Source organism: Leptopilina heterotoma, unplaced genomic scaffold (genome assembly GCF_015476425.1).
Source record: "Leptopilina heterotoma isolate Lh14 unplaced genomic scaffold, ASM1547642v1 Lhet_17, whole genome shotgun sequence".
NCBI lineage: Eukaryota > Metazoa > Arthropoda > Insecta > Hymenoptera > Figitidae > Leptopilina > Leptopilina heterotoma.
The window spans coordinates 2,592,405-2,619,637 of record NW_025110886.1 but is presented as its reverse complement, the minus strand read 5'-3'; the positions used below and the strand labels follow the sequence as shown (position 1 = coordinate 2,619,637).

General features: G+C 23.4%; 1 protein-coding gene across 2 annotated transcripts in view; it reads left to right on the top strand.

The window, feature by feature from the left end:
* Positions 1–27,233, top strand: part of LOC122499638 (probable ATP-dependent RNA helicase DDX17) — a 44,439-nt gene that overhangs the window by 1,715 nt on the left and 15,491 nt on the right. For both annotated transcript variants that reach the window (XM_043608089.1, XM_043608090.1), the window contains exons 2-5: positions 8,062–8,421; positions 14,876–15,529; positions 17,757–17,929; positions 18,035–18,094. In XM_043608089.1, the coding sequence (XP_043464024.1) occupies positions 8,062–8,421; positions 14,876–15,529; positions 17,757–17,929; positions 18,035–18,094 (1,247 nt within the window). The remainder of the gene's footprint in view (positions 1–8,061; positions 8,422–14,875; positions 15,530–17,756; positions 17,930–18,034; positions 18,095–27,233) is intronic.

The window sequence follows — 27,233 nt, the reverse complement described above, 5'->3', positions numbered from 1 at the left end:
GTACAGAATATATATTAATAAGAAATATAATTTGGCAGAATGTCGATTCGATCGATTTTATATTTGCAAGAAATTCAATTTGACAGAATATCAATTTATAAGAAACACGTTTTCGTAGAACTTTAACTTGTCAGAATTGTAATTTTGTAGAATATTAATATTGGCAAATCTAATTTTGGTAGAAATCTGCTTTATCAGAATGATCACATGTTCGAATCCTCAAAAGTTAGAATTCCATTTTTACCGAAAATGGATTCCACATAAATATTTGGCGCAAATTTTAAAATTCTGATTTCTGATTGGTCGATTTTAAAATTTGCGCCAAATATTTATGTGGAATCCATTTTCGGTAAAAATGGAATTCTAACTTTTGAGGATTCGAACATGTGATCATTCTGATAAAGCAGATTTCTACCAAAATTAGATTTGCCAATATTAATATTCTACAAAATTACAATTCTGACAAGTTAAAGTTCTACGAAAACGTGTTTCTTATAAATTGATATTCTGTCAAATTGAATTTCTTGCAAATATAAAATCGATCGAATCGACATTCTGCCAAATTATATTTCTTATTAATATATATTCTGTACAATTCGCACTGTAACTTTTGAACAATATGTTTTTATTAAATTCAAACATTTAATAATTATTTAATCTTTTTATTCAGTGAATATATATTTATTCTCCATCATATTTCAATTAAATGTCAATTCTGATATTTTACGTTTCGATCTATTAAAATGTAGGTAAAGTGGAAATTCCAAAAATAAAAATTGCAATAATTTCAAATTGTGGAAAAAAAGAATTAGTTTAAAATAATATTCTCCATATGCAGAATATATCAAATGATTATTCCCTACTTTTGAATTTCATTCAATATACAATTTAGGTTATTGAGGATTCGCGTATCTGGTCATTTCTAAATTGTAAATTCGGCATAATGAGCATTCGAACTTATGTTTTTGGTACAGAGAGTAGCACCCCCAATATTCATCACAAGAATTCAATTATTTTCAAAATTAATAAAATTCTTCGCAGGAATTAAATTATTTTCAAAAAATCTAAAAAAAAATTATCAACAGTTCAATTATCTTTTTAAATGAATAGCAAAATTCTTCGACAAAATTCCATTATTTTCAGGAATTTTAATAAAATTCATTGAAAAATTCAATTAATTTCAAAAAATTTAATAAAATTCATGGCAAAATTTCAATTATTTTCAAAAACTTTTCCGATTTTTCAATATTCTACTGTTTTAATAAAATTTTCCAAAAGAATGCCAAAAATTTAAAAATTAGAAAAAAAACTGCGTCTTCCAGGTGCATAATAATCATACTAGGCAACATAAAACAATTATAGTAAAAAAATTCCATGATTTCAAGGTTTTTTTTAATATGCAAATAGAAAATCATTGCAGGGTAAAAAATACCCTGCTTTAAACTCGGTGTTACAAAGTTGAACTATACGCTCGCCGGATTAACAAATATTTCTTATTGACAAAAAATAGTAATTTTTACCTATGCATAAGCAACTTTCAATATTGTTTAAATTATTGGCAATTAAATTTTTTATCCTTCTATTAATACTCTTGTTTGAAGTTTTAAATTGAAAAAATAAAAAATTTAGAAGAAAACCAGTATGTGACCTGGTAAGTTAAAAGGGACCTTACATCCATAATGTATTATAAAGTTTTCGAGAAAAACGCTCCTAAAGTTAACAAGTCGATATTCATATTCCTGCACACGTCGATATAGTTTAAAAACCGTTACTCGTTTTCACAACAAACCTCTAAAATTTAACATTTTTACCCCCTATTATTTTCTACGGGGGTAAATTGACCCAAAAACAGCATTTTTCAATTTTTTGAAAAAAAACGTGTACAAAAATTTGTAAATTTTTAACTAAACTTAAAAAAAACTTGTGTGAAATTTAGTAAAGTTATATTAAAATTTAATTAATATTTTGGATATTTAATATAATTATACAAAATTTCATATAAGACGCCACCTACAGTTGCGAAAATGAACTAAAAATACTCAAAATTTATTTAATTCTTTTCTTGTAATTTGTAACAATATCCAAAAGGAATTTTTCCAATAACTATAATACACTTTTTACAATAACAGAACTTGAACTAGGTCTGTAAATCCCGTAAAGGTTTGTAAATTTGCTTCAACTTCGTAAAAGTCCGTTTTTTATAAAAATGTCCGTAAAGTCCGTAATTTGATTTAGAAAAGACAAGAAGTTCGTAAATTGTACGATATAATTTGGAGAATTTTAGAGAAATTACAAATGATTGGTGAAATTCAATTATTATTAAAAGTAATAAAATTCTACGCAAAAATTCAATTATTTTCAAAAATTTTAATAAAATTCTTGGCAAAATTTCAATTATTATTTTCAAAAAATGTTCATCAATTCAATGATTTTTAATAGGTATCTATACCATTATAATAAAATTTTCCAAAAGAATTCAATTATTTAAAACAAATTTAAGAAAATTCTACGCAAACCTTTAATTACTTTCATAAAATAATAAAAATTTAACAAGAATTCAATTACTTACAAAATTTTTTATAAATTTTTTTATAAACCAACACCTTACTTTTACGGACCAAAGGCCACAAAATCTACAAAAAGTTTATATATAAAAATTAAGGTCCTAAAAATAGAAAAATAATTATAAATTTTATAATTTTTTTTTTATAAATAATTAAATTCTCGTAGAATTTTCTAGTAAAAATTTATTTAAAAATTAATTTCACTTAAAATTTTAGATTATTATTGAATATTAAAAGCATTAGAACGTGAATTTTTAGAAATAATTAAATTTTTAAAAGGTTTCAAATTAAAATCTTTAAAATTTTGAATTTTCATATTTTTAACTAACAATTATGTGGAATTAATTTTTTTTAAAAAGTTTAATTGCGGATTTTTTTTGAAATTATTTTAAGTTTTTATTTTCTAATATATATTTAATTGAAGAATTTCCGAATAATCGAAATTTTGTAAAATTGAATATTGTCAACAAATGGATTTGAAAATTGTCAAAGAACTTTTTTTAAAAATTATTAAAAATAACAGATTTAAAGAAGAATTGTAGTAAAATCACGAAAAAAAAATTAAATATTGTTTAAAAATAATAAAATTCTTTTTAGGGATTCAATTGAGTGCTTGGATACAACAAGGGGACGTACGCTCGGCGAGCCGCTTTAAAGTCAGTCAAAGGTACCGTAAAGTGTAAAAAATGAAAATTCAAAATATTGAATTTTGAAAACTGCCATCTCATAGGAAATAGAAATGCGCATCTTTTTTTCCTTTGAAATTTCTTTGAATAATTAATATTTTTATATGATAATGGAAAAAATGTGATTAATTTTCATTGTCAAATTTCATTGAATTTTAAAATATAAATCGTCGTATCTCCGACAAAAATTAATGAATTCTTTTGATTTTTGGTATACAAATGCATTTGGACCTATAGAAGACGACAATATCGCGGAAATGTTAAAAGTAATTAATTGTTTATTGATTTTTAATTGTTAATACTGACCGGTCAAAAATAATTTTTTCTTATCTTTGGCTGCAAAAAGTATGCGGGGAACTTTAAAATTTAAACAACTTTCAGTGAGACATTTGTTTATTACGATGTAAAGAAGTTTTCTGTAAAATTGCAGAAAGATTAGTTTTATATTTACAGAAATACAATAGTTTTAAGAAAAATGCTCGCGCCGCCAACGATCCCTACCGCACAGATTTTAAGGTTAGTTGCACAGTAAAGTTTTATTTATATATAAATATATGTGTGTAATATTTGCATTGAATTATTTATTAACTATTACATACTATATATACAACATAGCTATAAACTTTTTTAATAATTTTGTAAAACATGTGTATGAATATAAATATTACAAATAATTCTAGCAGTATTTAATTAAATTAAGATTATTTCTGGATATTTATTTTTGTTAGTATATCGTTTATTTACAACTCAATTTTTATCGACTCTATAATGTATTAAAACTATTATTCAATATGCTGTAACAACACTTAATATCCTTTTTAATTACATATTATGTTGAATCTAGTATAATCTAATAATATCTATTAAAATATAATAGTTCCAAATATCACAATTGTCAAAAATTGTTTAAAATAAAAATTTTTTCCGGTTTTTAAACAATAACACTGACATCTAAAAACGTTTTAAAAATTTTATAATGTTTAAAATAAAAACATTTCTTTTAACACAGATATTAATCTTAATTTAATTAAATACTGCTAGAATTATTTGTAATATTTATATTCATACACATAATGTTTTACAAAATTATTAAAAAAGTTTATACCTATGTTGTATATATAGTATGTAATAGTTAATAAATAATTCAATGCAAATATTACACACATATATGTATTTATATATAAATAAAACTTTACCGTGCAACTAACCTTAAAATCTGTGCGGTAGGGATCGTTGGAGGCGCGAGCATTTTTCTTAAAACTATTGTATTTCTGTAAATATAAAACTAATCTTTCTGCAATTTTACAGAAAACTTCTTTACATCGTAATAAACAAATGTCTCACTGAAAGTTGTTTAAATTTTAAAGTTCCCCGCATACTTTTTGCAGCCAAAGATAAGAAAAAATTATTTTTGACCGGTCAGTATTAACAATTAAAAATCAATAAACAATTAATTACTTTTAACATTTCCGCGATATTGTCGTCTTCTATAGGTCCAAATGCATTTGTATACCAAAAATCAAAAGAATTCATTAATTTTTGTCGGAGATACGACGATTTATATTTTAAAATTCAATGAAATTTGACAATGAAAATTAATCACATTTTTTCCATTATCATATAAAAATATTAATTATTCAAAGAAATTTCAAAGGAAAAAAAGATGCGCATTTCTATTTCCTATGAGATGGCAGTTTTCAAAATTCAATATTTTGAATTTTCATTTTTTACACTTTACGGTACCTTTGACTGACTTTAAAGCGGCTCGCCGAGCGTACGTCCCCTTGTTGTATCCAAGCACTCAATTATTGTTACAAATAATAAAACTCATTGCAGAATTTCAATTTTTTTTATAATACTATTTCAATCGAATTTCTCAAAAAATGTAATTATTATTGAAAATTTTATTAAAATTCGTCGAAAGAATTCAATCATTTAAAAATTTGGTAATAAAATTCTTTATTAGAATTCAATTTTAAGAAACATTTAATTACTCAATAAATTATTTATTTTTGTATTTAAATAATTGAATTCTAGTAGAATTTTCTAATAAAAATTGATTTAAAAATGAATTTCAGTTAAAATTTTAGATAATAATTGAATATTAAAAGCAAAATAGCGTGAATTTTTAAAAATAATTGAATTTTTTTTTATTATTTTACGTTTTGATTCTCTAATATATATTTAATTGAAGAATTTATACGAATAATTGAAATTTCATAAGATTAAATATTATAAACAAATGAATTTGAAAATTGTCAAAGAACTTTTTCGAAAATTGTTAAAAATAATAATCGATTTAAAGAAGAATTTTAGTTAAAAATTCTTGAAAAAAATAATTGAATTGATAATGATTTTATAACTCGGTCAACTTTAATTATTATAAAATATGAAGAAATCGATCACTTCGAGTCGAAGACTCGGAGTTATCGATATCTTCATGTTTTATAGTTACGAAAAATTTAATTTCTTGTTTTAAGTAAAATGTTTTCTTATTTGACTCTGACTGGTTATATTTTTGTCAGTAATTGATCCGTAATTTTTTATTTTTGGTCCGTAAAGTCCGTATTTTTAAATACTTTCACTGGTTCGAGCCCTGCACTAAGAGTTTAGAAAGTATCTTTTGTTTACTAATTCTGCACCAGAAAGTCCCCTTGAAACAAAAAAATTTGATTTAAATAAGAAAAATAGTATTTCAGGGTTGCCACAGGCCAGGGAAATCAGGGAAAAGTCAGGGAAAGTAAAATTGGTCAGGGAAGTCGGGGAAAAGACAGGGATTTTTATTTAAGTAACTGGAAAAAATTGAATTTTGAAGAAGTTACAAATGATTGCAGAAATTCAATTATTTTCAAAAGTAATAAAATTATTCGTAGAAATTCAATTATGTTTAAAAATTTTTAAAAATTCTCATAAAAATTCAATTATTTTTAAAAATAATAAAATAAATTCTTCTCCAAATTTCAATTATTTTCAAAAATTTTAGTAAAATCCTTTGCAAAATTTCAATTATTTTCAAAATTTTTTTCTCAATTCAATGATTTTCAATATCTACAGTTTTAATAAAATTTTTCAAAAGAATTCAATTATTTAAAAAAAAATTTTTGATAAAATTCTAAGCAAGCTTCGCAATAATTCAATTATTTTCATGAATAATAAAATTCATCATAGAATTTCAATTATTTTTAATACAATTTTAATTGAATTCCTCGAAAAATTTAATTATTCTTGAAAATTTTATTAAAATTTCTAGAATAAATTCAAGTTTGTTGATAACATTCTTTATGAGAATTTAGTTTTCAGAAACATTCATTTATTCAATAAATGTGACGCGATCTGAAGAAAGGGACCTTAGAAGCAAAAAATTATAGGTTATGTTTGCAATTTTTTAAATGAAAATACAAAAAAAGGATCAACTGTCAATATAAATCATTAAAGTTTAAGTCTTCATTAAAACTAAAATATTTAATAAACACTGATTTTAATTCGAAATAAGTAAAAAGAAACTTTCAAACAAGAAAAAAGTAACTCTAACCCAACCTTAAAATGATTTGCTTCTAAGGTCCCTTTCTTCAGATCGCGTCACAAATTATTTATTTTTATATTTAAATAATTGAATTCTTGTAGAATTTTTCAATAAAAATTGATTTGAAAATGAATATTAGTTGAAATTTTAGATAATAATTGAATATTAAAAGATGAATTTTTAAAAATACATAATTGAATTCTTTCGAAGAATTTTAACAAAATTTTTAAAAATACATTTTTCGAAGAATTTACTTAAAATTGTATTAAAAAAAAAATAATTGAAATCCTGTGAAGAATTGTATTAAGTTATGAAAGTAATTGAATTCTTGCAATGAATTTTTTCAAATTTTTTTTTTAAATAATTGAGATAATGTAAAGAATCTTATTATTTATGAAAATGATTGAATTCCTGCATCGAATTTTATCAATTTTTTTTTTTAAAGAATTGAATTCATGTGGAAAATTTTATTACTTATAAAAATAATTGAATTTATGCAACGAATTTTATTACATTTTATTTAAATAATTATATATTCTTTTGAAAACTTGTATTAAAAATGTAAATTTTGAAAATTTTTGAATTTCAGCGAAGAATTTCATTATTTGTGAAATGTACCTAATTTAATTCTTGCAAACAATTTTTGAAGATATGTAATTTTATTTTTCGAGAAATTTATTTAAAATTGTATTAAAAATAATTGAATTCTTGCTTAGAATTTGATTATAATTTTTGTAAATAATATAATTTTTGTTTGAAAAATTTCATGGAAATTAAAATTTTTATAAAACATGAAGATATCAATCACTCCGAGTCTTCGACTCGGAGTAATTAATATCTTCATGTTTTATAATAATATTCTTATAAGTTGTTTAATTTTAAAAATGTTTGAATTTGAATGTTTTGAAGAATTTTAATTCCTATGGAAAAATAATAATTAAATACTTATTTAAAAATTTAGTTATTGATGTTTGCGAATAATTTTACAGTTTAAGAAATTCGTGAGTAAATGTAATAGAATGTTTTTTTGAGTATCTAATAATTTTTAGAGTGAATCAGAATATTCTTTATGGTCAGGGAAAAAGTGAAAATTTTGTCTGGAAATTAGGGAAAAGTCAGGGAAAAATGAAATTAAATTTCTGTGGCAACCCTGTATTTCTCTTTTATTTTTTAAAAAAACTCATGATTTTTAACAGCTCAGACATATTAGTATTATACAATTTATAGAAACAATCTTAAATATTAAAATTTGTTGAATTTATTTTGACTAATAATTATTTTGCTTCAGCCGCAGCAAAGACAGAGATAGAAGACGTAGGACACGCAGTCGTTCCAGGAGTCGTTCACCACGAGACCGAAGAAATTGGGGAGGAGGTCGTGATCGTGACCGTGATCGAGGAGGAAACAGTCGAGGGGGACGAAATCAACCAGGTGCAAATTTAAAGAAGCCCAAGTGGGATCTGAGTCGTCTTGAACCATTTAAGAAAGACTTTTATATTCCGAGGGACGTCGTTCAGAACAGAGATCCTCGTATTATTGAACAGTACAGAAGTGATAAGGAAATTACTCTACGTGGGCGTAGTATTCCTAATCCTGTATTCTATTTCGAGGAAGCAGGATTTCCTGAATACGTCATCAAAGAAATTAAGTACGTTAAAAGTATTTATTAAATCTAAAGTTTCTTTATTAGCAATCTCTTTAGCAATGCTGTTTTACTTGTATATTAATAAAATAATAAGTTTAAAATTGTACAGGGTATGAAACCCCGGGAATATTCAGAATTTAATTATTTAAAAATTTGTTGATAAAATTCTTTGAGAATTTGATTTTAAGAAACATTCAAATTTTCAATAAATTAATTATTCTTCTATTAAAAATAATTGAATTCACGTAGAATTTTCTAATAAAAATTCTTCCAGAAATTCAACTATTTTCAAAAATTTTTTAAATAATTCTCATCAACATTTCAATTATCTTTATAAATAGCAAAATTATTCGTTGAAGTTCAATATTATATTTAGGAATTTTTATAAAATGCATTGCAAAATTCAATTATTTTCATAAACAACAATAGGGTAGAGTGGGGTAAAAAAGCCACATTTTTACTTTTGATGCTGTAAAATCTGTACTTAAAATTTTTTTCTCAAATTTCCAATTGTTATTGAAAGTTTAGTTATTAAGCTTGAAAATTCTTGACGGAAATATTTTTTATCTCATGAAAAGACTAAGTTATAAGAGTTTTACGAAAGCGCTGCAAATGGCTTTTTTGCACCACCTGGTGGGGTGAAAAAGCCACCCTACGATTTTAGCAAAACATGTTATCAATTTAGGTATTTTTATATTTTTCCTTTATTTATATGACAAATAGTCTTATTTAAACAATATTTTAATAATTATGAAAGAGTTTTTAGCAAGCAAAATTGAAAATTATATTAAGTTTACCTGTTTTCGATTTGCACTGCCAATTTTTCGTACCTTTTTTAGAAGTTCTCTTTAAGTTTCACCACAGATAACATATTTCGTTGCAACCGTTTATTCATTGTTTATTTTTTCAATGCACTAGATGCGACTGTTAAATTTGTCCGTCGAAAATTAACAAGACTGTTTAGTTATCAGAACTGAACCGATAGTCGCCTTCACTATTCTCTTCTCTCCGTGCACGAGAAATTTTGTAAAATAAGAAGGTTAGTTTAAATAGAAAACAAGTGAATTTCACAAAATATTCAATGGATTTTTTGCCCTGGCTTTTTTACACCCAAGACCAGTTATTAGAAAAGCAAAAACAAATTGTTAATTCAGTTCAATTTCCAAAAATTAACATTGTATACGTTTTCGGTATACTTTTCTCCTTATGTACAAACATTTACTTTTATTATTCGTTCACTTAATCAGATTGTAATATGTTTGAAAAGTTCACCAAAATGTTTTCAAAAAAGCAACAAAAAATTAAAATTACAATAAAAACAATATTAATCTAGGTACAACATTCAAACTAGATTCAAAAGTTGCGTATTACCTAATAGTATTTATATTCTAAACAGCTGATAAATCGGCTTAATAGTTTTTAAATAAAACTCAAATGGCTTTTTTACACCATGGCTTTTTCACCCCACTCTACCCTATTCATCACAAGAATTTAATTATTTTCAAAATTAATAAAATTCTGCGCAGAAATTAAATTATGTATTTACAAAAAATCTAAAAAAAAAAATTGTCAACATTTCAATTATCTTTATAAATGAATGGCAAAATTTGATTACTTTCAGGAATTTTAATAAAATTCATTGCAAAATTTAATTATTTTCATAAATAATAGTATTCATCACAAGAATTCAAGTATTTTCAAAAATTTTAATAAAATTCATGGCAAAATTCCAATTATTTTCAAAAATTTTTCTTTAATTCAATAATTTGTATTATTATTATTATTATTTATTATTATTATTATTATTTTATTTACGCTTGTCTGGTGAACATTACGTTCATACAAGAGGAGTTACAAACTTGAGTAAAATATACAATTGAACCTTTATACAATTAGTTTCTAAAACAATGAAAATTTCACGGGAATTCCAGGTATCACAGTTGGTCCCCTTTTCCCCTTTTGTCCCCTTATTTCAATTTTATCACCTTTTGGGGCCATCCATAAACCACGTAGCCTCTTGAGGGGGAGGGGGGGGTCAAGCAATTGACTACGACAAGAGGAAAAAATGGCGCTAATACATGTAATAGCGTACTACATGGGGGGAGGGGGGGGGGGTCAAAATTCCCCAAAAATGGGGCTACGTGGTTTATGGACGGCCCCTTTTCACCTTTTTTGACGATTTGTCACCTTTTTCTCCGTTTTTGGTGATTTGTCCCCTTTTTCACCTTTTTCTAATCTAAAATAAGGAAAAATTATTAATTAACATTCAAATAATTAAAATATTATTAAAAGTTTTTTCTAGAAAAACGAAAATTCTAATACAAAACCTTCAATTTTTTTCCATTTCTGACAATAATTTCTTTTTAAATAACTTAATTCTTGAAGAACTATCATAAAATTATTACTTAGAAATTATTTAATGAATAATTTTACTTAAATACCTTTAATTGAATTTTAAAAGAGTTGCGTTTACAATTATATTCGTAAATAGATGAATTTCGAAAGATTTTAATTTCAAACTTTATAAAAATTTAATTTTTAAAGAATTTCATTAAAAATTTTAAAAAACTTTAATTTTTACAAAAATTTTTTAAAATTTAAATTTTTTAAAATAATGAATTTATAGACGAATTTTAGTTAAAGAAAATAATTAAAAAAATTGAATTTTGGAGAAATTACAAATAATTGGAGAAATTCAATTATTTTCAAAAGTACATAATAAAATTCTTCGCAGAAATTCAATTATATTCAAAAATTTTAAAGAAATTCTCGTCAACATTTCAATTCAATAAGAAAAATTTTTCTTCAAAATTTAATTATTTTCAAAAATTTTAATAAAATTCTTGGCAACATTTCAATGATTTGCAAAAATTTCCCTAAATTCAATGATTTTCAATATCTATTTTAGGTGGATTCCACGTCAGTTCAACACACTTATTTTCATGACTTGTTGGGATTTGGCTGTAATTTTGTAAATTCATTACTTTTATAGTGATAAACAACTGCACCAAATATTTTTTCAAAATTTTGAAAATTACCAAAAATATGGCATTTTCAAAATTTTTGTCTTCTTTTTTTGAAAGTGCTATAACTTTGGTTCTAATTAACCGATTTTGGATTTTAAAAAAAGGATTTCTTTGGTTTTAAGTATATTTTAAGTTAAAATTAAAATAAAATAAAAAAATTCAAAAAATTTTTTTTTTTTGAAATTTTGAAAAATTAAAAATCCGTTTTTGAAAAAACATCATCTTCGATTTTTTTCAAAATTTTACTAAATGTTAGGGCAAATGTGCTTTACATGTCCTGTAAGTTTTATCTTGGGATCTCAAAGGGATTCGGAGTAAAAAAATAAAACGTAACCACAAATTACGAACATATGGGGCAAAATTCCTCACCTGCCCAGGTAAAAAAATGAATTTTCTCTAAACTTTGCTAAAATGTTACTATTATTAGTAGAAGTGTAAATATTAATTTTTTTTGAATTTGATAAAATATTTTTTGAGTTATGGAGTTTCAAAATTTTGATTTTTTTGAAAATATATTTTTTTCGATTTAATATATTTATAAGTAAAATTAATCAAATTTAAAGTATGAATAGTGGTTTTTAAAGGGGTTTTCACGGGCTATAAGCTGGTGACCTTTTTTCTATGAGCCATGTAAGAATCAGAGTGGGACCATGAGAATTTTTGAGGAAAATAATAATTTATCATTATTTTACATAGAAAATGATGATTTATAATTAATTTCTTCAAAAAGATCCATGGTCCCACTCTGAGTTTTACATGGCTCATATGAAAAAAGGTAAGCTTTCGATTGGGATAGGTTAGAAAAAATTAAAAAACACCGATTTTGAGATACAGTAGAACTTGGTTAATACGATTCTGTAGGGACCGCACTAAGAATGCGTCTTATGCGGGAAAAAGTATTAGGTGGGAAATAAAATGTATGTCTTTAATTGCAGGGACCACCATAAATGAGCGTCTTAAGCGGGAAATCGTATTAAACGGGATCGTATTAACCGGGTTCTACTGTATATTGAAATTAAGAATTTGACCTTGAATTTCAAGGTCAAATTGACAGAAAACAACTTTTTTTTCATCACCAGCTTATAGCCCGTGAAAACCCCTTTAAAAACCACTATTCATACTTTAAATTTGATTAATTTTAATTATAAATATATTAAATCGAAAAAAATATATTTTCAAAAAAATCAAAATTTTGAAACTCCATAACTCAAAAAATATTTTATCAAATTCAAAAAAAATTAATATTTACACTTCTACTAATAATAGTAACATTTTAGCAAAGTTTAGAGAAAATTCATTTTTTTACCTGGGCAGGTGAGGAATTTTGCCCCATATGTTCGTAATTTGTGGTTACGTTTTATTTTTTTACTCCGAATCCCTTTGAGATCCCAAGATAAAACTTACAGGACATGTAAAGCACATTTGCCCTAACATTTAGTAAAATTTTGAAAAAAATCGAAGATGATGTTTTTTCAAAAACGAATTTTTAATTTTTCAAAATTTCAAAAAAAAAAATTTTTTGAATTTTTTTATTTTATTTTAATTTTAACTTAAAATATACTTAAAACCAAAGAAATCCTTTTTTTAAAATCCAAAATCGGTTAATTAGAACCAAAGTTATAGCACTTTCAAAAAAAGAAGACAAAAATTTTGAAAATGCCATATTTTTGGTAATTTTCAAAATTTTGAAAAAATATTTGGTGGAGTTGTTTATCACTATAAAAGTAATGAATTTACAAAATTACAGCCAAATCCCAACAAGTCATGAAAATAAGTGTGTTGAACTGACGTGGAATCCACCTTAATAAAATTTTCCAAAAGAATTCAATTATTTAAAAAAATTTTTATTAAAATTCTAGTTTAATTATTTTTATAAGTAATAAAATAATTTCACAGGAATTCTATTATTTACAAATTTTTTATAAATTTCTTGTCAATAATTCAATTATTTGCATAAATTTATAAAAAAAACTCATCGTAGAATTTCAATTATTTTTAGTACAATTTTAATCAAATATCTCGAAAAATGTAATTATTTTAAAAAATTTTATTAAAATTCGTCGAAAGAATTTAACTATGTAAAAATTTGTTGATAAAATTCTTTATAAGAATTCAATATCAAGGAACATTCAATTATTCAATGTAAATTATTTATTTGCATTTTATTTTTATTTAAATAATAATTTAATTCTCGTATAATTTTTCAATAGAAATTGATTTAAAAGTGAATTTCAGTTAAAATTTTACATAATTGAATATTAAAAGCATTACAACATGCATTTTTTGAAATAATTGAATTTTAAAAATGTTTCAAATTAAAACTGTGAAAAATCTGAATTTTTCATATTTTTAACTAACAATTCTGTAGAATTAATTTTTTTCAAAAAGTTTACTTGAAATTATTCCAAGTTTTTATTTTCTAATATAGGGTGTTGTGGGGTGATGTGCAACGTTTTTTTTCGTTGGACGAAAAACATGTCAAATAATTAAATTTTTAAATATTTCAAAATTAAATGACAGAGGCATTATAATAGAATATTTCTGCATTATTCGATTTTCAGAATTTTTAATTTTTCCTACAATCGATATCTTCATGTTTTATAAAAATATTCTTCTAAGTTGTTAAATTATAAAAAGGTTTAAATTTGAAATTAAAAAAAATTTTTTTTAATATGAAAAAATAATAATAATTAAATAATTATTTAAAAAAGAAGTTATTGATGTTTTTGAATAATTTTCCAATTAAGGAAGTTCGTAAATAAATGTAATAGAACATTTTGTTGAGTATCTAATCATTTTTTGAGTGAAGCAGAATATTCTTTATGGTCAGAGAAAGAGTTAAAATTTAGTCTGAAAATAAAGGAAAAGTCAGGGTAGACAAAAATAAATTTTTGTGGCAACCCTGATTAAAATCGAATCATTTTTAAAAAATTCTATACAAGCTTTATGGTAAAAAATTTGAATTATATATGCAAGTTATATAAACAAGTAAATTTTTGTAGGTTTTAATTATTTTTTCTTGAAAATTAATATTTTGTTCTTCCAGAAAATTTTATTAATAATAAAATACGTTAAGTATTAATACATTGTTAATATATCTTTAACACATTTTTATTTGTTGTTTGGTATATTTTTTGTCCCCTTTTTGTTCCCTTTTTCAAGAAAAAATTCCCCTTTTCATCTTTTTTGAGGATAAAAGGTTCTGTGATACCTGTGTTTAAATAAAAGTTGTTTCACTAAAATATTGTTAACCATACTTGATAGTAGATTTTATTTTATTTATTTATTTTAGCTTTAATAGTGTTAATAATTTTTGAGCTCAATTTTTCTTTCAAAAAGTTGTCATAAAAACGAACAAGTTTTATATTTTTGTCGGTTTTTGTACACCCTGTATGTTAATAAACTGTAAAATTTTTTCTCCATTTTTTTAGAAAGCAAGGGTTCAAAGAACCAACTTCCATTCAAGCTCAAGGATGGCCGATAGCTTTAAGCGGAAGAGATATGGTGGGAATTGCTTCCACGGGATCTGGCAAAACATTATCATACGTACTTCCTGCAATTGTACATATTAATAGTCAGCCGAAACTCTCTCGTAAGGATGGACCTATAGCTCTTGTCTTGGCGCCAACACGTGAATTGGCTCAACAAATTCAACAAGTTGCAGAAGACTTTGGACGATCGTCTGCAATTAGAAACACTTGTTTGTACGGGGGAGCTCCGAAAAATGCTCAGATCCGCGATCTAGAAGGAGGCGTAGAAATCGTCATTGCAACTCCAGGTAGACTTTTAGATTTTCTCGAATCGGGGAAGACAAATTTGAAGCGGTGCACTTATTTAGTCTTGGACGAAGCTGACCGAATGTTAGACATGGGTTTCGAACCGCAAATTAGGAAAATAATAGAACAAATTAGGCCGGACAGACAAACTTTAATGTGGTCCGCCACTTGGCCGAAGGAAGTGAAGAATCTAGCTGAGGATTTTCTAAAGGATTATGCTCAGATTAATGTTGGTTCTTTGCAGCTGGCGGCCAATCATAATATTTTACAAATTATTGACGTCTGTCAGGATTATGAGAAAGAATCAAAGTGAGTATTCTCGTTGAATTTTAATTTTTACAGGCCTCTCGGATATTATGACTTTCTCGACTTTTTTCAACTATTTTAAAAAAGACGACTTTTCTTCCAAATATTAGGAGAAAATTCCACTTTTTTTTTGCACAAAATTCAAATTGTTTTGAACTTTTTAGTGTGAAAAAAAAAGTTTTTTAAAAAGTAACTATAGTCAAATATTTTTAAATTTATTTTTGAATAATTTTTCTAAGATAATTAAATTTTCTAAATATATAATTAAACAATTTTTAAATATAATTAAAATTTTGTAAACTTTTATTGAAAAATAATTTAATTTTCTTAGTATTTCTTTAAAATTTTTGAAAATCATATTCTGACAAATTTAAAAAAAAAATTGAATTGTCAAAGATGTTAATAAAAAATCAATATAAAAATTAGCTAAAACCAACTATTAACTACTTTTTTACAATTTACTACTAATTTGATACTTTTTTCAGATTTCTGACACTAAAAGCTACTTTTTTCTTTTTCTTCACAAATTACATTAGTTTAAATTCGCTAATAATTGAAATAAAGAAATTATTCTCAAAAATTTTTTATAGAATTCTTAGAAACATTTTAAAAAATTTTAATAAAATTCTTTAAAACGATTCAATTATTTTCAAAAATTTTAAGAAAATTTTTTTGTCAAGAATTCAATTATTTTTCTAAATAACGAAATTCTTCGCTAAAATTCAATTATTTTTATTATCTACTATTTTTATCAAATTTCACGAAAGAATTCCATTGTTATAAAAAAATTTAATAAAATTCTTTGCAAAAACTCCAATTATTTTCATAAATAATATTTTCATAGATTTCCAATTATTTAAAATACAATTTTCATTTAAATTTTTGAAAATATTAAATAAATTCACTCAAAAAATACAATTATTAATATTATTCTTAATTTTTTTTCAATTATTTTTTAAAATTTTGATAAAGTACTATCTATAGAAATTCAATTATTCAATTCATTATTTATTTTTTTATTTAAATAATTGAATTTTCGTAGAACTTTCTAGCAAGAATTTGTTTAAAAATGAATTTCAGTTAAAATTTTAGAATTTACACTATACTTTAAGTCCGTGAATAATTGAAATAAATAAATTATTCTCGAAAATTTTAATAAAATTCTTTGAAACAATTATTGAACTATTTTCATAATTTTGAGAACTTTTTTTTGGCAAAAATTTAATTATTTTCCCAAATAATGAAATTCTTCGCTGAAATTGAATTGAATTGAATTAATCAATAAATTATTTATTTTTGTATTTAAATAATTTAATTCTCCTAGAACTTTCTGACAAGAATTGTATTAAAAATGAATTTAAGAAAAATTTTTAGATAAAAACTAATTATTAGAAGCGTTATATGTAATATGAATTTTTAGAAATAATTAAATTACAACAGATTTTTAAATAGTTTATCTTTGAAAATTTTGATTTTTTGTAAAACTGTAATAATATTTAAATATTTAACATAAAAAATTAATTATTTATTATTTTCCAAATGTCAGGGAAATACTGAATCAAATTTTTGTGAACGATTAAAACGATTTTTTTTAATAAAGTGTCTGGGACATTGTTTTAATTCCCTAGGAGAATGAAAGGATAGAAATTAGTGACATTTGTAGATCCAAAAACTTCAGGAACATTAAAAAAGTCTATTGTTAAGAAATTTTTGTTAAAAAACAGTAATTCTTAGAATTTTTTTAAAATTTAATTATTTCCAATATTTTCAATATTACATTAAAATTTTTTAGAATTATTATTAAAATTTTTAAGAAAACAATTATTTTTAAAATTTTTAATTAAAATTCTTCTAAAAATTGATTAATTTCTTAAATTGCCCGAAAATTCTTTTAAAAAATTAAATTTTTCTCGAAAAGTGACATAACAAAATTTATAAAGAAACTAATTCTTAAATTTCTTTTATACTTTTTTAAATCCGAGTCCTGTTTCTAAGATTTATAATTCTTATCGTGAAAATCAATTATTCATATCTCAAAAATAAATAACCGTCCATTTTTTAAGATTTCTTTAGTAATGATGTAAATTAATTTTTTAAAATAGTTTATCATTTGTGACTTGGAAAGTAATTATTAGTTTATGTTAATATAAATTAAGAGAATTGTTATCAAAATGAAACTAGACAGAAAGTGGTGCTTAAGGAGTTGGAGCAATATTTTCTTTTTTTTCAGGCTAAATACTCTTTTAAAAGAAATTATGGCTGAAAAGGAAAATAAAACCATAGTATTTATTGAAACGAAACGTAGGGTTGATGAAATTACCAGAAAAATGAAACGAGAGGGATGGCCCGCTGTTTGTATACATGGCGATAAGACACAGCAAGAGAGAGATTGGGTTTTACAAGGTATTGTAAAGTTTACGTTTTTTATTCATTTTTTTCCATTGAAGATTTAAAATTTATTTCATTTTAATATTTTTACTAACTTTAAAATTTTCTTTTTCAACTTAGATTTCAGGTCCGGTAAAGCACCAATTCTAGTGGCAACAGATGTCGCAGCTCGTGGACTTGGTGAGTGAAAAACATTTAATTATACGCGAATGAAATTAAAATGTTCTTTTTTAAGTTAAAATATCGTGAATGTGTCAGTCACGATAAATATCTAACATTAAAAATTGTAGTTTTCAATTCTTGTGTAACTTTCCAAGAGTTAAAATTGCTTAGTTTCTTAAAATTTTTAGATATAATTGTATATAAATTTTAATATGTTCATACAACTTTTCTAGATGTAAATATTTATTGATAATAATCATTTTAAAAATAATATCAGTGGAGAAAGTTTCGTTAACTTAATTACATACTAAAAAGAAGAAATATACAATTTTGATTTATAATATATAATATCAAAAGTTAGTGAAATTCACATCGTTTATAATGAATGATTGAAAGAAAAAAATATTTTTTCACTCGGAAGACAATAATATTTTTGTTCATTTTAAAAATCTAAAGAGAAAAGTATTTTTTTCGAAATTGCTGATCATAAACTTGATGAACTTTACGAAAATTATATAATTGGAAACTTTGATCGTAAAAAAAAATTTTTAAAGGGAATACGAAATTAAGTTAACAAACTCATAATTATATATAACTACAATACACTTTTATATCATAGTATATGATAATTGAGTTTGAATGCAAACTTTTAAAAATAATTTATAATTCTGATGACGAAATAATTTTTCGCAAAGAGCAACAAAAAATAGATTTTAAAATCAAACTTCAATAAGTCTTTGAAGTGGTTTTGCATTTTTTAAACCTATTAATATTGATAATGGCATACAGTTATTAGTCAATGAAAGGTATATTCGAAAAAACTGCTCTGCTCAAAATTAAGGTTACAAAGATCGTGTAATTCAATTCCCTTAAATGTTTCAATTCTTAAGTTGCATAAAGTTCAAATTACAACTATTTTTGTTTTAAACTAAGATGTGACTATTTTTTCGACTATTTCGACCTTTCCTCCAAATATTGCAACAAAATATGACATTTTTAGTATAATATGCAACTTATTTTGGAATTATATTGTGTGAAAAATAACTGTAGACCATGAAGGAGTATAAGGAGACATATCTCCAATGGGAAAATTTCCTGATATTGACTGTACTTCTCTGCAGTAAAATCGACAGGTACGCGAAAAGTAATAGCCTCATGTTCACTGATAACAGCGCCGCCAAACGGGAGAAATAAGTGTAATTTTACATTTTAAGTATTTTTATCTTTGACAGCTGATTGATATTTAAAGTTAGAGGATCCTCTGAGTGTTGTATTGTAAAATAGATGAACAGAATTAAATTGTTTTATACGTTATATAAATAGAAAGGACTTCAAATAAACAACCAAAAATTCTTTGCATTAAATTCATAAATGTCTGTTGGTAAAAGTATAAAAACTTTTACCCTTACAAAATAGTATATTAAATAAACTTATCATTCTCGGTGCTTTGAAAAAACACTTTTTTCAGAAGCATTTTTATTTGCTTTATAACTAGACATGTAATTTTTTATAAAACAATTCATATTACTATTATTTTATTGTTAAAAAAAACTACGTAAACAAAACTTTTATCATGGACAGCATGGAGGGTATATATTTTCTCCTGTAAGGGCGCTAATATCAGTGAACAAATTTCCGGTATGCCAATTTTCGTGCATGGCGATTTTACGCAGTCAAGTACAGTCAATAGGGATATATATATACATACTTCTCCTTATACTCCTTCATGCTGTAGACAAATCTGTCAAAAATGACAATTTCTTAAATAAAGAACCACGCAGGAAATACATTAGTTTTTGGTCCCAGTCGATTTTCCTATAAGCTTTTGAATTTAATAGTTTTCTTCTGATTGAATACAAACTTAAAATTCAAAATTTATAAGAAAATCGACTGGGACCCAAAACTAATGTATTTTCTGCGGGGTCCTTTTTTAAAATTTTAATAAAATTGGTCACAAGAATTTCATTATTCTCATAAATAATAAAATTCTTTAGAGCAATTCAATTATTTTCAATACAATTTTAGTAAAATTTCTCGAAAGAATACAATTATTTTTTAAAATATTAATTAAATTCGATTTTTTACAAGAATTTTAATATAATTTGAATTATTTTCAACAATTTTGATCAAATTCTTTTTAAAAAAATTATTATTATCAAAATTTTTAATAAAATTTCTTCAAAAAATTAAATTATTTTCAAAAGTTTTAATAAAAATTCAATTATTTTAAACAATTCTGATTAAAAAATTTTTCGAAACAATTCAATTATTTTTATAAATTGTAAAATTCTTTGGCAAGAATTAAATTATGTTTGTTAATAATAAAATTCTTTTGAGAAATTAAATTATTTTTAAACATTCTAATGAAATTTTTCTAAACAATTCAATATTGTTCTCAAAAGTTTTTAATAAAATTCTTTGTAAATTTCAATTATTTTCAAAATTTTAAATTAAAATTACTTTAAAAAAATTATATTCTTGTTTTTACGAAATTCAATGAAATTCTTAAAAATATATCTATATAATTATTTACAACAACTCTAATAAAATTGTTTTAAAAAAATTTAATTTTCTATGAATAATTTTAATGTAGATATAGTTTAATAGGAAAATTGTTAATTACAATTAAATGAACACGATTATTTTAAAAACTTAAAAGAAATTCTTCATAAAATTCAATTATTTTCAGAATTTTTAGTAAAAATTATTTTTAAAAAACTCTACTATTTTCAAGAAATATTGAAATAAATGCTTAAAAACAATTCAATTTATTTTAAAGAATTTTAAGAAAAATCTCACCAAGAATTAAATTATTTTCAATACAATTTGAATTACATTTTCTCGAAAGAATTTAATTATTGGAAAAAAATGTTGATAAAATTCTTGAAATAAATTCAATTATTTTCAAATTTTTTTATAAATACTTTACAAGAATTCAATGATTTTCAGTATATTATTGTAATATTTTAAACATGTAAAAAGAAAAATTATTTAAAAAGTTGGAAACAAAAAAGCAAACAGCAACTAACTTTAAACTGCGAACAGATTTTACCGGAATACAACGATTATTAATATAGATAATAATTGATTTAGAGATGAAGTTTAGTTAAATATTGTAGAAAATAATTGAATTCAGGAACAGGGTTGCCACAGGTCAGGGAAATCAGGGAATTCAGGGAAAAGTCAGGGAAAGTAAAATTGGTCAGGGAAGTGAGGGAAAAGTCAGGGATTTTTATTTAAGTAACTGAAAAAAATTGAATTTTGAAGAAGTTACAAATGATTGCAGAAATTCAATTATTTTCAAAAGTTATAAAATTCTTCGCAAAAATTCAATTATGTTCAAAAATTTAAAAAAATTCTCGTCATAATTCAATTATCTTTAAAAATATATAAAATTCTTCTCCAAATTTAAATTATTTTCAAAAAAATTTTTGATAAAATTCTAAGCAAACTTTGCAATAATTCAATTATTTTCATGAATAATAAAATTCATCATAGAATTTCAATTATTTTTAATACAATTTTAATTAAATTCGTCGAAAAATTTAATTATTCTTGAAAATTTTATTAAAATTTCTCGAAAAAATTCAAATTTGTTGATAAAATTCTTTATGATAATTTAGTTTCGAAAAACATTCATTTATTCAATAAATTATTTATTTTTGTATTTAAATAATTAAATTCTTGTAGAATTTTCCAATAAAAATTGATTTAAAAATGAATATTAGTTAAAATTTTAGATAATAATTGAATTCTTTTGAAGAATTTTAACAAAATTTTTAAAAACACATTTTTCGAAGAATTTACTTAAAATTGTATTAAAAATAATTGAAATCCTGTGAAGAATTTTATTAATTTATGAAAGTAATGGAATTCTTGCAATGAATTTTTTCAAATTTTTTTTTAAATAATTGAGATAATGTAAAGAATCTTATTATTTATGAAAATGATTGAATTCCTGCATCGAATTTTATCAATTTTTTTTTAAATAATTGAATTCTTTTGAGAACTTTTATTAAAAAAGTAGATTGTGAAAATATTTGAATTTCAACGAAGAATTTCATTATATTCGTGAAATGTAATTAAATTCTTACAAAAAAATTAAGAGAATAATTCCATTTTTCTAGGAATTTACTTTAAATTGTATTATAAATAATTGAAATCCTCAGAAAAATTTTATAATTTATGAAAATAAAGGAATTCTTTATGCAACGAATTTTATTACATTTTATTTAAATAATTACATTCTTTTGAAAACTTGTATTAAAAATGTAAATTTTGAAATTTTTTGAATTTCAGCAAAGAATTTCATTATTTGTGAAATGTAGGTAATTTAATTCTTGCAAACAATTTTTGAAGATAATTTTATTTTTCGAGAAATTCATTTAAAATTGTATTAAAAATAATTGAAATCCTGTGAAGAATTTTATTAATTTATGAAAGTAATTGAATTCTTGCAACGAATTTTATTATAATTTTTGTAAATAATTTAATTTTTTTTTGAAAAATTTTATGGTTATTAAAATTTTTATAAAACATGAAGATATCAATTACTCCGAGTCTTCGACTCGGAGTAATTGATATCTTCATGTTTTATAATAATATTCTTATAAGTTGTTTAATTTTAAAAATGTTTGAATTTGAATGTTTTGAAGAATTTTAATTCCTATGGAAAAATAATAATGAAATACTTATTTAAAAATTTAGTAATAGAATGTTTTTTTGAGTATCTAATAATTTTTAGAGTGAATCAGAATATTCTTTATGGTCAGGAAAAAAGTGAAAATTTTGTCTGGAGATCAGGGAAAAATAAAATTAAATATTTGTGGCAACCCTGAGGAAGGATTATAATAATTGTAATTTTTAGATTTTATTAAAATTCGTAAATTTTACTCATTTTTCGTAATCTTTCATATTTTCCTGAAAAAAGAATTTTATAAGGGAGAATAATTCTAATGTCAGTAAATTGTCTGGGAAATTAATAAACTGACACTTGTGACCACCCTGGAACTATTAAAATATTTCTTTAAGAAAATTCAAGTTTTTGAATAATTAAATTTTTAAATCAGTGAAAGGTCAGAGAAAGACCTGAGTTGAGTATCGACCATTTCTTCTTTGTGCAATTAGGAGAGATGGGAGAGATAAACTTCTTTTAGCAAAGTGAAGAAAGTGTATTGTAGATATATGAAGATGCCTAGTTGTTTATAATTTAGAGTATAAATATATAAGAGAAACAATGTGAAGGTGAATCAATGTTTCCGGTAACTAAGAGGCTGCATGTTTGTTTGGATTGCAGAGGCACATTGCGCGCAGGCCCACGCCGGGTAATGCAAAGCAAATGGTTGGTTGGGTGCTCCGCCGCCTCTTTATTCGGTGCATATTCGGTGCACTGGTTTGCATTGTCTGCGCTGGCTGCTGCGCGTGCCTCTCATCGTCGCATCGTCGAAAATGTGACAGGCCAAGTCTGGGCCAAATCGAGAACTGATCAGTCAGAATCAGGCGTATTCGAGCGGTTCAATGAGGCGGTGGCATGATTGCTGATGCCAGAGCCTCTTGCGAGCCCTAAGCAACAGCTGGAGCGAGCGCAAACAGCCAGGCTCAGCCCGTACGTTGCTAGCGACACTCGCCCACTGCTTTATTTTAGTATGATACCAATCAACTTTCCAATCAATCAATTTATAACACCTCTACCTCCACCTATACAATTAATTCCTTCCTTCCTTCCTTCCTTCGTCCTCATTTTTTCAACACGAGTCACTTATCATTTCATTCTACTAATCTTTCAAACTCAATTTTCAAACAACTATTGACTTTAGTTCCTTTTGAATTTCTACAATAATTCTTTCAACTCAATGTGAGCAATCAAAACTTTTCCACAAAAAGAGAAGAAAAATACAATATCTATAATGACCTTTGTCACCAATCTCATGTTCTATTTCGTTCGTTGTTAAAACATTTTCAGATATTGTACTTTTAACCAAATAACTGCTTTTAACATAATTATCAACTAAATTTACAACAAAAGAATATTCGCGAAGAGAAAAAAGAAACTTTTTTAGCACAAGTGGTTTTGTACTTTGAAAGCATGAGATATCAGCTACAACGGTCGCAAGAATCTAATGCTTCTTCGGTATTAGACTCTTGCAACTGATTACGCAGTAGGAAATGCAATAATTTTACAGTCACATTTTATGATAAAGTAAAGATTACAACTTTTGTAAAAACAATTTTTGGTATTGTGCAAATTTTATTATTTTAACTTCATCAGACTTAGTTTAAGTTTCTTGAAAAATTGCCCATGTGCAGGCCTCGGATTTTATGACTTTTTCGACTTATTTTCAAAAATTACGATTTCTTTTACTTTTCTTCAAAATATTGCAAGATTTTTAGCATAAAATGGATTTCATTTCTATTTCAGGCTTCGCACTCATCTACACGGAGAAAAATATAAAGTAACTTTTACTACTTTTATAGTAAAAAATTTCCGGTAATGCATTTCTGGTAATTTTTACTACTTTTGGAGTAAATTTTGCTACGTTCGAAGTAAATATTTGAAAAAATTAGTAAAATTTACTTCGAACGTAGCAAAATTTACTCCAAAAGTAGTAAAAATTACCAGAAATTTTTTACTATAAAAGTAGTAAAAGTTACTTTATATTTTTCTCCGTGTACTAAAACCTAATATTTACTACTTTTTTACGTTATGCTACTATTTGGATACTTTTTTTAGATTTCAGCCACTAAAAGCTACTATTTCTGGTTTTTTTTTGAGAATTTACACTACTTTAAATTCGCTAATACTAGAAATCAAAAAACTATTCTCTAAAATTATAATCAAATTCTTTAAAACGATTCAATTATTTTCAAAAAATATTCGCAATTCAATTATTTTCAATATCTAGTATTTTCATGAAATTTCACAAAAGAATTCAATTATTTTTAAAAAAAAATAATAAAATACATCCAAAATTCAATTATTTTCATAAATAATATTTACACAGGAATTCAATTAATTTAGAACAGCATTTTCAAACAAATTTCGAAAAAATCAATTATTTAACAAAATTTTTATACAATTCTTCACAATAATTCAATTACTTTCACTAATAATAACATTTTTTATTGAAATTCAATTAAAAAAAAAAATTTTTTTGATAAAATTCTACGCAAGAATTTTATTATTTTCATAAATTATAAAACTTATCGAAGAATTTCAATTATTTTTAATTACTATTTTCCACAAGAATTTAATTATTTAAAATAAAATTTCCATAATATTTATTATATTTCGAAAATATTAATTATTTAAAACAATGTTTATAAAATTCTTATGCAGAATTCAATTACTTTTAAAAATAACAAAAATTTTCACTAAAATTCAATTCTTTTTAAATATTTTTTGCAATAACTCAATTATTTTCATAAATAATAAAATTCTTCTCAAGAATTCAATTTTTTATTGAAAATTTTAATAAATTATTCTTCTCTGGAATTCAATTATTAGTGAAAGTTTTAATAAATTCTTTGCAACTATTCAATTATTTTCATAAATAATAAAATTCATCGCAGGATTTCAATTATTTTTAATACAATTTCACAGGAATTTCTCAAAAATGTAATTATTCTTAAAAATTTAATTTCAATTCCTCGAAAAAATCAATTATTTAAAAAAATGTTTAAAATTCGTTAGAAGAATTCAATTATTTACAAAAATATTAGAATTTTTCACAGGAATTCATATAATTTTCAAATATTTTAATAAAATTGTTGAGAAGAAATTAATTATTTTAAATACAATTTTAATTAAATTTTTTTTAAATAATTCAATTATTCTTTTAGATTTTAATAAAATTCTTCCCAAGAATTCCATTATTTACATAAATAATTCTTTGAAAGAATTAAATTATGTCAATAAATAACAAAATTAATCTCAAGAATTCAATTACTTTGAGGCATTTTAATAAAATTCTTTGCAAAATTCAATTATTTTCATAAATAACAATATTCATCACAAAAATTCAATTATTTTTTAAAATTAAATGTTTTCTTAGAAATTCAATTATTTTTCTAAATAATAAAATGCTTTTAAGGGATTCAATTATTTTCAAAAAAATTTAATTAAATGCCATACAGACATTCAATTATTTAAAAATTTTAGTAGAATTCTTTGTAAAATTTAATTATTTTTAAAAACTTTTCGCATAAATAAAATTTCGCACATTTTAGTAGAATTCTTTGTAAAATTTAATTATTTTTAAAAACTTTTCGCAATTCAATGATTTTCAGTATCTACTATTTTCATAAAATTTCGAAACAGAATTCAATTGATTAAAAAATTTTTTGTAAAAATCTTCGTAAGAATTCAATTTTTTTATGAATAATAAAAATTTCTCAGGAATGCAATTTATTTAAATTAGAATTTGCATAAAATTAGTCGAAAGAAATCAATTATTTAAAACTTTTTATAAAATTCTTGGCAAGAATTAAATTATTTTAATAAATATTTGAATTCTTTGATGAATAATAAAATTCGTTGCAGAAATTCAATTAAGTAGCAGGATCAGAAATAAGTAAATATTTTTGATGAAAATTAGGAAAAAGTCAGGAAAATAAAAAAAAGGGAATAGAATTTTTGTCAGTTTTGTGAAGTGTTTAAAACGAGTTTTTTTTTGTCGTCAAGTTTAATTTTTTGATAGCTAGACTTTTTTTACTACTTTTTTTTAGTTTGAAAGCTACTTTTTGCTACTTTTTTAAAATTAATTTTCGAGTGCGAAGTCTGCCTTTTTTATTTCCTTAAATTATTAAAATCCCCTCAAGCACCTAAAATCATAAATTTGATCCTCTTTTCCCCTTATTTTCAAGAAAAACTTGTAGAAATTATCATTTTTTCTAAGTTAGAAAAATTTTTAGTTATGCTTGAAAAAAAAAATTTTTTTAATTTCGCAAACTTTGGAAAAATTTATGTTTTTGAAACTCAGAAATTTCTTTATATTATTTCTCAGTGTCTTGAAACAAATAAATTTTTCCATAAAAGGTAACAAATATAAAATAACTTTTACTTTTAAGAAAAATCCAATAATTGTTTGGTATTTTTGACAAATTTTATTATTTCCAGAATAAATTTTACTAAATTCAAAGTATATTTTACTAATTTTCT